This window comes from Melospiza melodia, unplaced genomic scaffold, assembly GCF_035770615.1.
Source record: "Melospiza melodia melodia isolate bMelMel2 unplaced genomic scaffold, bMelMel2.pri scaffold_18, whole genome shotgun sequence".
NCBI classification, from domain to species: Eukaryota; Metazoa; Chordata; class Aves; order Passeriformes; family Passerellidae; genus Melospiza; species Melospiza melodia.
In genome coordinates this window covers 16,004,486-16,019,241 of record NW_026948525.1, presented here as the reverse complement: position 1 = coordinate 16,019,241, position 14,756 = coordinate 16,004,486, and the positions used below count along the sequence as shown (strand labels likewise).

General features: G+C 50.3%; 1 protein-coding gene across 3 annotated transcripts; it reads left to right on the top strand.

The window, feature by feature from the left end:
• Window positions 1-10,887: 10,887 nt before the first annotated feature.
• Window positions 10,888-13,246, top strand: LOC134433433 (UDP-N-acetylglucosamine transferase subunit ALG13 homolog). 3 transcript variants are annotated; one of them, XM_063182281.1, is made up of 5 exons: window positions 10,888-10,968; window positions 11,373-11,538; window positions 11,716-11,851; window positions 12,790-12,802; window positions 13,148-13,246. In XM_063182281.1, exons 1-5 carry the CDS (start codon window positions 10,888-10,890, stop codon window positions 13,244-13,246), a joined length of 495 nt encoding a protein of 164 aa, XP_063038351.1. The 3 variants fall into 3 exon arrangements, with proteins under 3 accessions (XP_063038351.1, XP_063038350.1, XP_063038349.1); XM_063182280.1 differs by lacking the exon at window positions 12,790-12,802 and having other exon boundaries at window positions 11,716-11,850; window positions 13,134-13,246; XM_063182279.1 differs by lacking the exon at window positions 12,790-12,802 and having other exon boundaries at window positions 11,716-11,870.
• Window positions 13,247-14,756: the final 1,510 nt, after the last annotated feature.

The following is a 14,756-nucleotide window of genomic DNA, read 5'->3' as shown; positions in this document are numbered from 1 at the left end:
GAACAAATGACCCCGCAGAAGCAGCAGCAGCAGCAGCAGCAGATGGAGCTGACTTTGAGCACAGCCCCTGCCCCTCTTCCCTCCCGTGTGCAGCGGTGTCACAGCAGCCTGAGGCACCTGGGAGCCCCCAGTGCCAGCAGGGACTGGAGATGGCAGCCCTGGGCTCCTGGAGGCTGTGCAAGGAACAGAGCTGGGCACTCCCTGTGCATGGGGAGCTTCCAGATGGAAAAGGCTGCTGTGCCCAGGCAGCTCCAAGGGCACAGAAAGGAGGCTCTGGAGCACTGGATCTGTGCCAGTGCCACAGTCCTGGGCAGCAGCCAGCGAGCCCTGGGGGAACAGAGGGCACAGCAAGAGGGACAGAACCAGGCAAGGGCAGAGACTGGAGAGAGCCAGGCCTGGGAGCAGGAGCAGCTGCTCCATTACACTCTTGGAGAAAGCTCTTGGCTGGTTCAAAGTGCTGAAAGGCGTGAAGGGCAGAGAGGAGGCCACAGCAAACAATGCTCCTGTTTGCACAGCCTCCCCTCTCCGTGTCCCAGAAGGAATTGCATGCACTGTGTTCTTCTCTCCGAGCCGTCTCGTTCAGCATGAGCAACTCAGCACCAGGAGCTGAAGGAGCTGAAGCCTCAGGCCACAGGAGCTGGGCAAGAGGGAACTTTTGGAGCAAAGGAATGCTGCTAAAATAGCCCCAGCTGAATGCAGTGGATATAATCATGGAATCACAGAATCCTTTCTGTTGGAAAAGCCCTCTGAGCTCACCCAGTGCAGCCGCTCACCCAGCAGTGCCAAGCCCAGCACTAAACCACGTCCCTGAAGTGCCAAGGCCTGGACACCAGCCCTGACTGAGGCCTGGACAGCAGGCCCTGAGCCAAAGGCAGTCTCTGGATGAACCTTCCAAGCAAAGGTTATCTTTGTATCTGCTCCCTAATGAAGTATGCATGGTGATTAGCACTGTGATAGATGTAGCCACTCCTTAGTGAGACATGTATTGACCTTTGTGTATTTAGAAGCCAGACAAGGCCATGAATCTGACATCTGGCCTTGTTTGGGGCTGAATGGTCAAAGTCACCTCCCTTGGTTCCTCCTGGGGCCCTGGCCAGGCTTTGGGAGAGACCCAAGAGGAGGATGAAAGCAGATGTTGCCACACTAGCAGTACTGTCAGTTTGTTCATTCAGCACTGTCAGAGCTGGGCCCTGTCCCAGTGGGGCTGGAGCCTCACCTGGGGCTGGAGGCACCTGCAGGAATTCCCAGTGCCCAGGAGTGGCTCTGCAGCCCTTGGCTGTGACAGCTTCCCCAGCTGCTGTGTGGGTCTGGGGGATGGTAAAGGCTGAGGGTAAATGCTGCTGGATCTTTCTTAATCATTGCTGCAATCTTTGGTGGGGATGGTTGGCTGCATTGCTGAGCTGCTCCTTTTGTGATTCTTTGCTGCTCTGAACTGCAGGAAATGACACTGATTCCTTCAGCTGGAGTCTGTGCCCTTGGTGCTAACTTTGGCTACTGGTAATACAAAACTGGCACAGTCTGGCCAGATCCCAACAAAATGTCACTTGTTCAGTGTCAATGTGAGGAATCAGTGCCATCAAGAATTCCCAGCTGGGAAGCCCTTCCCTCGAATTCCCTGGCTCTGGAGTAGGCTGAGATCAGAGCCCCGTGTGGGCAGTGGGGCAGTCGGGTAAAAGAAGCTGCACCCCTGGATGGCTTTAAATGCATCCAAAAATTGCATATGGAAAAGGAAAAGAACTTGTGGGTTTGGGCAGACAAACATGAATTTGTTAAGGGTGCATTGGAAACAGCACCTTCAGAAGGAACAATTATTGTTGGAATGCTCCCACATGGAGCAAGAGAAGAAGATTTTAATTTTGAGCTCAGATGCATTTGTGCAAGTGAAATATCTATATACATAATAATATATATGTATTTATAGTATAGTAAGACCTCAATATATATATTTATATATGTCTGTATCTACTTTTATCTATATTTTTATATCACTATCTATGTATAAAATTATAATAATAATGTGAAGTAGTGTTGACAATACTAATTTGGTAGCTTTGGCAGCTCAGGGATGTAACACTAAATACCCTACAGAACTGGATTGGCCAGGACCTTAATGTCAGCGGTCAACTTTGTGAGATTGTATACAATGGAAAAAGGAGGAAGGGAGGAAATTGGCTATTTTTACAGGGTGTGCTGATGCTGTGATGCAGAGTGCTTTGTCTGTTCCTGTGAAAAATACAGTGATTAAGCCTGCAGGGTTTTTCATGCACAAGCTGCAGGACTGGTTGAACGGGTTGTTAAAAGAGCAGTGTAAAAAATGAGGAGATGGAACCTTTGCCCATGGAGAGCCCATGTCCCAGATGTGCTCCATGCCCTTCACAATGGCCCACGGGGGAAATGGAAACCCCCTGGCTGTGCACGGCTGCCCCCAATTTGCAAATCCAACCATGGGCAGTGAGACTTGGGCTGCCTGGGAAATTGTTCTGGCTGTGATGGCCCCTGGCAGGGCCAGCCCAGAGGCTGCAGGGCTGGGCCTTCATGCGTTGGAATTCATTAGGATAAATTCAAATCAAATGAGAGCTATCAATACCAAAACAGGAATTCAGATTCCTCCAGGACACTTTGCTTTGGTAACTGCTCCCTTGGAGCTTGGCCTTGCAAAGTGTTCCTGTCATGGCAGGAGGAATTGATGCAGAATATCCAGGAGAAATTACAGTAATTCTGTCAAACAATAATGAACAAGATTGGATTATTCAACCCCATGACAGAGTAGCACAATTATTGATCTTGCAATTTTAAGAACAATTGTGAAAAAAGGAGATCCACCTCCAGTCACCACCGTTGTGGGGATAAAGGGTTTGGATGCAGCAGCCCTAATAATGGAGCCAGAGTGTGGGTCTGGAGGCCAAATGGCCCTCCCGAGGCAGCTGAAGGAGCAGCTGCTAGGAAAAACAACTCTGAGTCCTGAAACCTGGACAGGAACAATGGGAATGTGTCCCTGCAGCCAGGGATTCTGTGTGAGAACAAGTAGATCTGACAGGAGATTGTTTTACACATCCTGCCAGACCAGATCTCCCTGTTTGCCCCAAGGGCCCCTGTGGAAAATGCTCTGATCCACGGGGCTCCGTGTGAAGGCTGCTGTGACACTGAGGGACTTGCACAGGAATTCCATCCAGGAGCCTGGGTGCCCCTCAGGGACTGGGACCTGGCCCCTTCCAGTCAGAGGGGAAAGGGTCCCCCCAAGCCTTGTTAGCCACAGACAGCATGGTAAAGCTGAACAGCAAAGGGCCTTGGGGCATTATTCTGGAATTAAAAAGGTGCCAGCTCCACGGACAACAGAATTCTTGTTCCTAACTCCAATGGGATTGAGAAAATAGAATGAAGAACGGTGTCACTAAAGTACTCCTGATGTCTGTAAGGTGTACCTTGATAGTCAGCCAGAATCTTTGTCTGCCACAAACACCTCTCGTGTTTCACCAAGGGGTTAGTCATCAAAATGTAATGATGGGTTATGATGGATTGCTGAGCTTCTTTTGTAATTCTTTGCTAATGATGATGTGCTTTGCTGAGCTTATCCTTTTGTAAATCTCTGCAGCTGTGCATGATATAAATGACACAATTCCTTAGGCTGGTGTCTGTGTCTTTGGTAGTGACCCTGCCCACTGGTGAAACAGGGCCCCCTCTTGCCTTAAGTGTTACCTGGGAAGGCAAAAACTTTCCCTCCAAAATTCCCCCCTTCCTCCCTGTTCCCCCCATTCCTACCCTGAGCATGATGTGCTCTGGTCTGGGCTATGCCCGGGCTCAGTTGGGGTCCCCTGTCCTGGCTGTGTCCCCTGCCCAGCTCCCCCGCAGCCCCAGCCCCTGCCCAGCGTGGCCAGACCTCCTTACGAGAGTCCCTGCATCAATATCAGCCACTGAATGCTGCAATCACTTCTTGTGTAATAGGAACAGCAATAAAAGACACCCTTTATAATAGGAATACATATTTCTTATAAGCTCTTTGAACTCTTTCTCCATAACTGTCAAAGGAAACCCTCCTAATGAACTGCATTGGAGCAGAGGGAAATCAAGGCAGAGCCATGGTTTGTCATGACTTGCTTGATCCTAATGAGCCCCGTGGTGCATTTGGCGTGAGCCCTGGAACCTCAGGGCCTGGGAGGAGATTGCACAAACCTTGCCAGGAGTCAAAGTCAGAAGAAAACCCCAAAGTGTCTCAGAGCACTAATGGCTCCCACTGAGGTCCATCCCCAACAGAGGCTCCTCATGGACTCCTTACAGGACAGAATTGGAGACCAGGATGGCACAAAAGCCTCTCAAACACTCAGTGTGGGAAGGAAAATCCAAAGTACCTTAAACACCTTGAGTGTCTCAAAGGATTAATGAGCCCTACTGAGTGTAAGTACAAAGCTCTCCAGGGACTAATTAACACAGATAATTGGGGCCATGATTGCACAAACCTCTCCCAGAGTCTGTATCCAAAGGGAAACACCAAGTACCTTAAAATAACTGAAGTACCTTGTAGCATTAATGAGCCCCACTGAGTGTTGTTACTGACAAAGCCACTGCAGGGACTAATGACAGCAGATAATTGGAGGCCATGATTGCACAAACCTCTCAGAGACTCCAAGGCAAAAGCAAAACCCAAAGTCCTTTGAAAAACCTGCAGTCCCTGTAGGGAGCATTCAGGAGCCCCCAGGGCCATTCCTCAGCAAGGCTCCCCAGGGACTCCTTCCAGCAGATCCTTGAGGCCACTGGGATGTGGGCTAGGGGCGGATGCTGAGGGCAGGACAAGGGGCTGAAAGTGCCCAGCCTGGCTGGGGCTGTGCCAGGAGGCCCCAGGGCCTCAGGACAAGGTGTCTCCTCACAGCCCTTGGTGGCACAGACCCTGCTGTGCCCCAGGGCACAAGGACTCGGCTTCTCTTTTTCCCCAGCTGCCATCAGTGCCTCCAGTTCTCTGCTCTGCCTGGGGCCTTGGGACACTTTCTCAGTTGTGAACCTCAGTGGGACCCATTAAAAGTCCAAGAAAGTTTGGAGCTGGATTCTGACTTGGAGTTCTGGAGAGGTTTCTTCAGCTCCCTCTCAGGGACTGATGTTCAGGGCTCAGAGTAAAAGGGATGAAATTCAGGTATGATCTAGAAAATACTTCTTCCCTGTCAGGGTGGTGAAGTCCTGGCACAGGTTGCTCACAGAAGCAGAGTAAATAAAGTCTTAGAATTCTTCTTTTCTGTCCCATTGCTATTCCATAAGTTCAAGTTTGGTTTTCAGAGTGCGACCTTCTCAGCTGGTTGCCATTTGTGTCCTGCTTTCTCTCCTGCCTTCCTTTGTCTGCTCCTTTTCCCTTCCACACGGTCTCTCTTTACCTGTGGCAGCTCCCAGCCAAAGACCTTCCCCTGATTTTTTTTTTTTCCTTCCTGACTCGGGTGCTCAAACAGCCCTGGATGAAGTTCTGGAGGCTGGCAGTGAAATGTCTTTGTAAGATCTTGCTCTGCTTGTGTCTTGGCCCCTTCAGAATTTGGCCTTGAAGGGCAGGAGCATCTTTTCCTTGCTGGCAGCTGGAATTGCAGCCCATGGCAGTGAGTGCCAGAGATGTCAGAGGGCGATTGCTGAGGCTGCCAGGGCGCTGCTCCTGCCGTGCCTGCCAGGGGAGCTGTGCAGGGCAGGGTCAGGCTGCAGCAGCTGGCTGGGCTCCCCGAGCAGACAGCAAAGGCGGCTTTGCTGCACATTCTGCAGCTGGGAGCAGAGGGAAGAAGGGCAGGGAGTCCCTGACAGAATGCTGGAATGCTTGTGCCTGGAAGGAACCTGCCCATGGGTCCATCCAGGCTTAAGGTGCCATGAGGGAGAGGTGCCTCAGCCCCAGTGAAGGCACAAATGAGACCATAGGAGAACAAAACCATATTGTTTTGTTCATGGATTTTACTGAACAAGAAATGGGAGCTCAGGAGATCGAAGTACGAAAGAGGTCTTGGAGAGAGAGAGCTTAGAAGATGATCAGTTGGAAGTAGATACTTTTTAAGGTCCTTTCCTGCATTCTGGGATTCTAGAAGACGTGTAGATGTGAATTTGGATTTAATATTCTTCTTATTATTATAATTTCTTCTTCTTTCTTTCTCTTCTTCCCCTTCTTCTTCTTAATTGCTACTACTATTCTTTCTTCTTCTTTAAAATATTCTTCCTATTCTCCTTCTAAGTAATCTTATTTGCTTGCTATGCTTATTAACTATGTCATTCTTGATTTTTAATATTCTTATATTAATTACTAGTTTTTCATCTTCCTCTTCATCTTCGTATTCCTATTCTCATTCTTATTATTCTTACTAAATTTACTACTACTATTTCTTATTCTTCTTCTTATTCCTATTCTTTTTTTAAATATTTTCAAAATATCTTTTGTGTAAGTTTTTTTTAATTTTTTTTTTTTACTACTACTATTTCTTAAACTCAACTTTAATTTGTTTCGGAGGAATGGTATGAGTCAAAGTCCTGCAGTCACATCCATGGAGCAACAGCTCCCACCTGTGCTCATTCCTCAGGGATACAATCCCAAAGGACCAGCGCGGAATCCTTTCAAGATGAGAGGAAATGGCCTTTGATGGCACCAGGGGAGGTTTGGATTCAATGTCAGAAAGAATTTTTCTCTGACAGAGGGGTGAGGCACTGGAAGAAGCTGCCCAGGGAGGCGGTGGAGTCGCCGTCTCTGAGGCGTTGAGGAGTTGTGCGGATGTTGCCCTTGAGGACGTGGTTGTGCGGTGATGATAGTGCTGCCAGAGTGCCAGTGGCACTGGGTGAGCGTCAGGGTCTCTTCCCACCTCGATGACTCTGGGATTCCCTGCTGAGCGTTCTGGCACCAATTGTGTCCCACACGTGCTGTTTAGGACTGGCCCCAGCAGTGACTGTGGGTGCTGGGGAGATGCTCCTGGCTGGCCGGGGCAGCTGAAGCTGCAGGGCCATGTCCAGGCCGAGGCCGCCCGTGTGGCTCCCTGGGGCCCCGCGCAGGGAGCAGCCATCATCGGCTGGCCCGGGCTGGGCAGGGCCATGGGTGCTGCTCCTGTAGCTGCCGCGCCAGGCAGGGCCAGCAGAGCAGCGCCCGCAGTGCCCGCAGCGCCTGCTTGAGGCACCTGGGCCGTTTGCTCGGGGCAGCGCTGCTGCCTGTGGGCCTGCGCTCCCGGCTGGCCAGCTGAGGCGCTGCCACGGCTCTGCGGGGCAGGCCCCGGGCTCTGGGGCCCTGCCTCGGGCCCCTGCTGGCCCATGGAGCCTTCGCTGCACAGGGAGGGAAGCGAGGCACACAGGGACTCCGCTGCCTGCCCCTCAACCCAGACCTCCTGAGGGACGGGTAGTGGCAGCCCATCTGTCGCAAGATCTGCCAGCCTTTGGGCCCTGCCTTCTCTTTCAGACAGCTTGTGGATGCTGACTTCATCCCAGTCACTGTCCTCCTCCTCCCACAGCAAGGGAGTGGGCCCGAAGCTGAAGATGCTGTTACCTGCACAGCAGTTCTGTGGCAGGTCTGTGCTGCTGCTGTCTTTCTCCGTGGAATCATCTCGGAGTTCTCTGAGTTTTGTTTTGCTGCAGCTGGAGAGGTCTTGGGAGCTGCTGAACTCTCCTTGGGACAGCTCTGGCTCTGCCCCACCTTGGTACTCTTGGCAAAGCTCAGTCTGGCTGTAGGATTCCCAGTCTTCATTGCTGCCAGCTGAGGTGCCCTCCTCACTCTCCTTCTCTGTCAGCACTGAGCCCTGCTCTGCCTCTTCCCACTGCTCCCTGGGGGTTTGGGCTCCCAGTGGGCTGGGTGAGGGGCTGGTGGGGCAGCAGGGTCTGTCTGGAGCAGGGACTGGGCTCTGTGTCCCTGCTGATGGCACCATCTCCCTGGGGGCAGGAGAATGTGCCTGCTTCTCCTGGCTGTTCGCACTTCCTTGCCTTTGCTGGCTCAGCTTTGGCTCAGTCACCTCCTTTTCCATTGGGGGTAGCTCCTGGGCTGTTGCCCTTTGTTGCCACTGGTAGGGCTGTTGCTGTGCCCCCTCTCCCCACAGCACCCTCACAGCCGCCTTGCACTGCTGCAACTCGTGGGCACTCATTGCTCTGCATGGGGACGCTTCCTTGGCTGCCATTGCAGGCACCTACTGGAAGAATTCACAGCTTGTCCCCTCTTCCCTCAGGCCAAGCTCTCGGGCCCCAACATCTCCCCACTTGTCATCTCTGTCACGTTTCTTCTCTTCTTCCATGATGACAAAGGGTCTCTCCTTCTCCTCCTCAGTGTCTGACCATGGCCAGGCTGAGGCACCCACTGCCCCCACCAAGTGCCTGCTGAGGGCCTGGTCTTGCCCCTAGCTGGGCAGGGGGCTGGGTGACTGGAAGGAGTTGAGCTTTGTCTTGCAAAGGGAATTTTGGGGCATCAAGGGTGTCTTTGGTGTTACAAACTGAATGTAAAAATCCCCTGAGCAGTCACTGGCAGGTCAGGTCTGTGAGCACAGTGTGGTTTATGTGCAGGAACACGGGGCAGAGGCAGCAATGAAACAAGGCACAGCACCACACCTGGATTACCTGACCTCTTACCTGCCTCAAAACTGCACAGGCTCAGCTCCAAGCACCTCATTTTGAGAGTGATGTGTAGTTCTCACAGACCTCAGCCTAAGCACTCATGGGCAAAATTCTACTTATGCCCTACACAACTTCTAATTAAAACAGCAGGTACAAATTAGCATGAAATTGAATCCTTTAATGGATGGTTTTCCCTTTTCTCTTCCATTTAAAATCACCCTAACAAGCCTGATTCAATGTGCAAGTGGAATGTATCCTCCAGTGAAAATTCAAATTTAAGTCACTGCAATTTTACATGTGAATATTTTTTCCTCTAGCCCCTATACAGCATGAAGCTTGAAGTGCCCGCTGCAGAGGACACTGACTTCCAGTGACACACAGGGAATAAAACCCCAAAACTCCTAACATTTAATTATCCTGTCCTTTACCAGGTGCTGAACCTCATCTCCAACACCTGAAAAATTTAGTATTTTCCTTTTCATCCCAAATCCACCTTCTTCTCCCACAGCTGTCAGGGCCCTGACTGCACTAATTGTGTGACCAGTCTCAGCTGGGGCTTCCACTCACACTCTTGGACAGGGACTTTATTTAGCCTTGGGGTTTAAATAGAACAATAGAATGGTTTGGTTTTGCAGGGACCTTAAGTTCATCCAGTTTTAACTCTCTGCCATGGTCAGGGACACCTTTGCTGCTCCAAGCCCCATCCAGCCTGGCCTTGGATGCTTCCAGGGATCCAGAGGCAGCCACAGCTTCTCTGGGCACACTTTGCCAGGGCCTCACCACTCTCACAGGAAAGAATTAATTCTCAATATCCAGTCTAAATCTGCCCTTTTTCAGTTTAAAGCCATTTCCCCGTGTCCTGTCACTGCAGGCTCTTGTCCAAAGTCCCTCTCCAGCTCTCTCTTGGAGCTCCTTTAAGCACTGGAAGGAATTCTAAGGTGTCTCTGGAGCCTCCTCTTCTCCAGGCTGAACACTCATCTCTCCCAGCCTGTCTGCCCAGCAGAGATGTTCCAGCCCCTGAGCCTCTTTATGGCCCTCCTCTGAACCTACCTGACCATGTCCTTCTCCTGCTGGGATGACAGAGGTGACTCGTGGGTGTCTTTGCTGCTAATTCTGTTCCTGAACTGCTGTTTGGGTTTCCTGGGCTGACATTGTGTCCATGTCTTTGCCGGATGGTCACTGGACCATGTCCTCTTGGTGAGCTCTTTACCTGGCTGGTGTTGTGGCCACCCTCAGCTCCCAGATTCCTTTTCCTGAGGGACAACAGCAAGAGCTGGATGAGGCTGGGCAGAGCCACTAAGTCCCTGTGCACTCAGGACACCAGTAATGTTTTGCTCTACAGCATTTTCCCCCAGACAGTGTCTACTGTCAGCACTATTTCCTTTAATCAAAAAATAAATACATTTCAGCGTGGCTCATGATGCTAAATGAAAATAACAGGGGGCTAATGAGCATTGTGAACAAGGCATTAACATGGCAGAGGTTTCCACAAGAAGCTGCATCCTTCTTCCAACAACATGTATACACAACTGTGTCTACAGTTGTGACCTCATCTGTTGATTTTAATTCAGGGAATAAATAGATTTAGATGTCTAACTTTGGTTTATCTTTGTAGCAAATTATGCATTGTGTTACACTTACTAATAAGGAACAAAACTGCCAACTCTGTTTGTGCAACTGTTCAGGGGTCATTCTTACTCTTCACTGAACACATTTAACACATCTAATATTCATAACTGTGTTAGCACATTTAATATTCATGAGTTTGGGGTAGAAGTTAAAGTGTTACTCCCCCAGTAAGTGTTGTGGGAGGATTGGGCCAGTGTCAGTCTGTAAAGGGAGGGTGGCTGTGGCCCTGCTCTGGCAATGGCACTTCTGAACACACCCACACAGGCCGTCCGCGAGTTATGTGCGTCCCCAAGGCTGAAATAACACGTGCAGGCCAAAACTTTTCGAATCCCTTTTCCAAATTTATTTTTTACCTCTTCTCCTTGAAAATCTAAAACCCTGGAACAGCCTTGGCTACCCCTCTAAACGCTGCTGGACAGTGGGCTCATTAGAGCGGCCACCATCGCTGCTGGTGCGGTACTGTGAGGGAGAACCTCACGGCGCAGTGGCACCAGCCCCGCCGAAACGGGCGGACGGGAAAAACCCATGAAGAGAAGCCACGGTAGGGGACAAGGAGGGACAAGGAGGGACAAGGAAGGACAGGAGGGTCAGGGAGGAACAAGGAGGGACAGGGAGGGAAGGAGGCATTCCCACCTGCCCCGTCCCTCTCCTCAGCCCTGCCGCCATTTCGGGAGCTCTGTGCGGGCGTGCGGCTCCCCCTGGCGGCCTCACAGCCGTCCCGTCCCAGTGGCCATGAAGTCCATGTTCGTCACCGTGAGCACCACCAGCTTCGATGAGCTGATCGCCGCGGCCCGCTCCCCGCCCGCGCTGCAGGTCAGTCGGCCGAGACACCGACACCGGCCCTGGCCCGGGCCTGCCCTCCCGGGGCTGGCGCCTGTGCGCCGCGGGCTGCCCTGCCCTCCCTGCCGCATCCCGGCAGCAGTGCCGGGGCGCCTGAGGGCGCCGTGGCGGTTCGGGGGTGCCCGGCGGAGAAGCATGAAGTGTTGCTTGAGGAAGGGGAGGGACGGCCTGTGGGACGGGGAGGGGGTGGGGTGATACCGGGGCCGGGGCCGTCTGGAGCTGGGCACAGCCCTCACACAGCCTCTCTATCCCCGCCTCATCCCCTTCGTTCCACCTCCGTCATCCCCCCCTTCTTCTCCTTCTCTCTCTCCGTCCCCCCTCCCCACCATCTTCTCCGCCCCCCTTATCGCCTCCATCCCCCGGTGCCCTGCCCGCAGGCGCTGCAGAGCCGCGGGTACCAGAAGCTGGTGCTGCAGGCAGGCTGGGGCTCGCTGCCGCAGCCGCAGCCCAGCAGCAGCCCGGCCACGGCGGTGGAAGCGTTCCGGTTCAAGGACTCGCTGGCTGAGGAGCTGCAGAGCGCAGACCTGGTCATCAGCCACACAGGTACAGCCCGGCTGCTTCTGGGGCTGCGGGAGCTCCGTGGGATGAGTTCTCTTCAGCCCGGGGTGAGCTGGCTGGGAGTGCTGAGCTCCACAGCTGGGTTGTTCAAGAGGCTCCCCTCTTTCAGCAGCGAGTAGGGGGATATTTGATCTCTCACCATGTTTTCTGTTCCTCTTGTAGGTGCTGGTAGCTGCCTGGAGACTCTAGAGAATGGAAAACCACTAATAGTAGTAATAAATGACAAGCTGATGAACCATCAGCTTGAGCTGGCCAAACAGCTGCACAGAGATGGCTGTGTCCTCTACTGTAACTGCAGGTATGGAGCTGCTGGGGCTGTTCCTGCTGGGCAAGAGCATTCAGTCCATGTGACTGCACAGCTGAGAACGCAACAAGGTAATTTACATCCTTCTCTGTCATCTCCATCTGGATATTACATTTTCCAGAGTGAATAGACTAACACTATGTAGAAATTTACCACACTTACAAAGCTTTTTTACCACAATAATTATTTTTTTACCACTTATAAATATTTTTTTTCATTTGAGGTAACATATATTTAGATTAAAAAAAGAAAAACACTTCAGGGGATTAATAAAGCAGATATAGATATTATCTGGTTAGTAACTTTAAATACCCCTGTCTTTCAGGTACTCATTCAGGCTGCCCTTTTAACCAAACTTCCTGAATCCACCATACCATCTGACAAGTAGTTTCACAGATCCACTGCCTGTCACTTCAGGACCAAAATTTAAACTAAACTAACAAAAACACACAAAAAACCCCCTACCCCACAAGCAAACAATGTGTGAAAAAATCCCACCATCACCAAAACTCCTAGCTCCTTTTTTTAGAGTTCATCCTGACTCCTGTTGGGTTTATTTCTCCTCCTGGTTTTGACTGTATCTTACTGTTTTCTCTTTACTCATGATTGACTCCACTCTAAAAATAAAAGGTGACTTTTAAACTGAAGGCAGAAAAAATGTAACGCCCTTTACTTAGTCTGCATCTTGTTCCTTTGCCTTGCAAGCAGAGTTTCCTATGTTTCAGACGAGCTTTCTGAACAGACCAGGCCTGGCATTCATTTAAATTGAGCAAGTTTCCTAAACTTATTATCTTGGTGCTTCTGTCAGCTTTGGAATATTTATTTCTTTGTGTTGGGCAGTGCCAAGCATTCGAGCCTTATTTGCAGCCTGATACTAGCAAGTGACAGATTGATGTAGCTGTTCTTTCTGACCCTTTCTGTGATCAGGGGAGAACTCTTCCATGTGTTCAAATAGGATGGATTTCCTCTTATGGTTTATGGAGCAGAGCCTCAAATCTTGCTCAGTCTCCCAGCACTGTGACCACAGAAGATTAAAAAGTGTCAAAGTTGAGTTTGTCTCAGAAAGCTGATGGAAGTGTGTTCTCAGCAAGGCTCCCTACCAGCCAGTGCTGGCTGGGGCCTGCTGCTCTGGGCATTCTCTTCCTTTCCATACATATCCTTATTTAATATTTCCATGCTAAAGAATTATGTATGGATGCATAGAAAGAAAATTGTATTTAAAATTTTCCCATGGGGTGGCTATTTCTTTAATTTTTGCTTTTGGTCTCTTTTTACTGCACTCTTGTGGAGACAATGCAGTCAATGAACTTGTCAGCTTTGAAACCTTTTCCTCCTGGACAGCCAGAAAAGTTTGCTTCATTCTTGAATAAAGTTCTTGGGTTACAATAAACAAAACAGAGAAATAAAAAAGTTGGAACAAAATGTGTCATCTCCTCCACTTAAGATCTGCAGCTGGGCCAAACACTCAAAGAAAATTTCATTTAATATTAACTGATATTAGTGTCAAACTCATTCAGCTTTATGCATAAAAGAGTACAATGCCAATAAGGAGGGAGTATGGACTGTCGTGCGGCATGGACAGACATATTTCTGTCACAAAAGCTGCACTGGAATGGGAATTCCACCGATGAGGACAAGTTAAACTACTTCTTTACAGGCATGGCATATGCCTTCTGGTCTCTTGACCTTTTTTGCTAAACACAGGTGGAAATGTGAAATACAACGCTCTGTTTCATGTCAGGTACAAACAGGCGACGTGTATTTGTGAATGAGAAATGTGTGGACCCAGACAATGGGCGAGCTGTGAATTCTATTAATAAGTGAGGAAAATAAAGCATGGAAAAAGGCCTTTGAACCTATCTTTGGTTTGCAATTAACGCTGGTTGATTTAGGAGCATTGGAATTAAGGTGTTAAAGATAAGGCTTTTTGCTTGCATTGAATCCATAAAGAGCTCTGCAATAATAATCTTTTGAAGCATAATTTTAGAATATTACTTCTATCCTTGAAACTATAGCTTTGGAATATATAAAAAGGAAATATGCTTATCTCACGCCTTATTGAAGCAGAGAAAAACAGCTTGAGAAAGGAAGATGAACATCACCTGAAGCGTTATGAACAAAAATTCTGCCAATTTTTTTTGTGAGAAAAAGCTTACCGTGGTTGCTGCTGGGCTGCTGCTTGTGTTATGGTAATTATGGGTCGTTGTCGTTAATAGTTGGTTTTGTATCAGTAAAAACTCCAGCTGGGACCAAGTTAATGGCCCTTCTATGAGACAGTGAAGGGTGGGGACCTCCCAAACAGTGAGGAGAAGAGACTTTAGGGGGGGGGATATGCAAAATAACTCCAGGACCAGCATGCCATGAGAAGCTACTGCTTCTAGCTTGCTAAAAAAGACCTCAAAACAACAAGCCACCTAAGAGCTGAGAGATTGGAGTGATGTCTGGACGTCAGGAACGGAGCGCTGAGCCTGCAGAGATGCTGAACACCGTCGCATTCCCTCTCACCCTGAGCACGGGAGTCGTCCCGATGCCGGGAGCAGGCCAAGAGAGGTGGCAGGATTAACATCGGAAGGGGTCACCACGCCCTAAAGGCTCCCACGAGGACCAGACCCCAGCTCTGCCCCTAGTGGACAAAGCTGCACATATCCTCCTCCTCCAAGTCACCCGGGGAGAGGCGACGGGAAGCTGCAGCCCCTTCCGAGCTGCCCAATCCTGAGCTGATCACTTTTAATAAAGGCACTAAAAGGAGAAAAAGTCTCCTGCCCTGTTTATTTTAGCTTGGGCGCTCGTCCACAATAACCACGCCAGAAGAGGACACCAGGACTGGCCATCTTGGACCTCCAGGACAGCTGGCTATCAGGACCAGAGAGATCGGCTCAGGACCAGCAACACAGAGGAG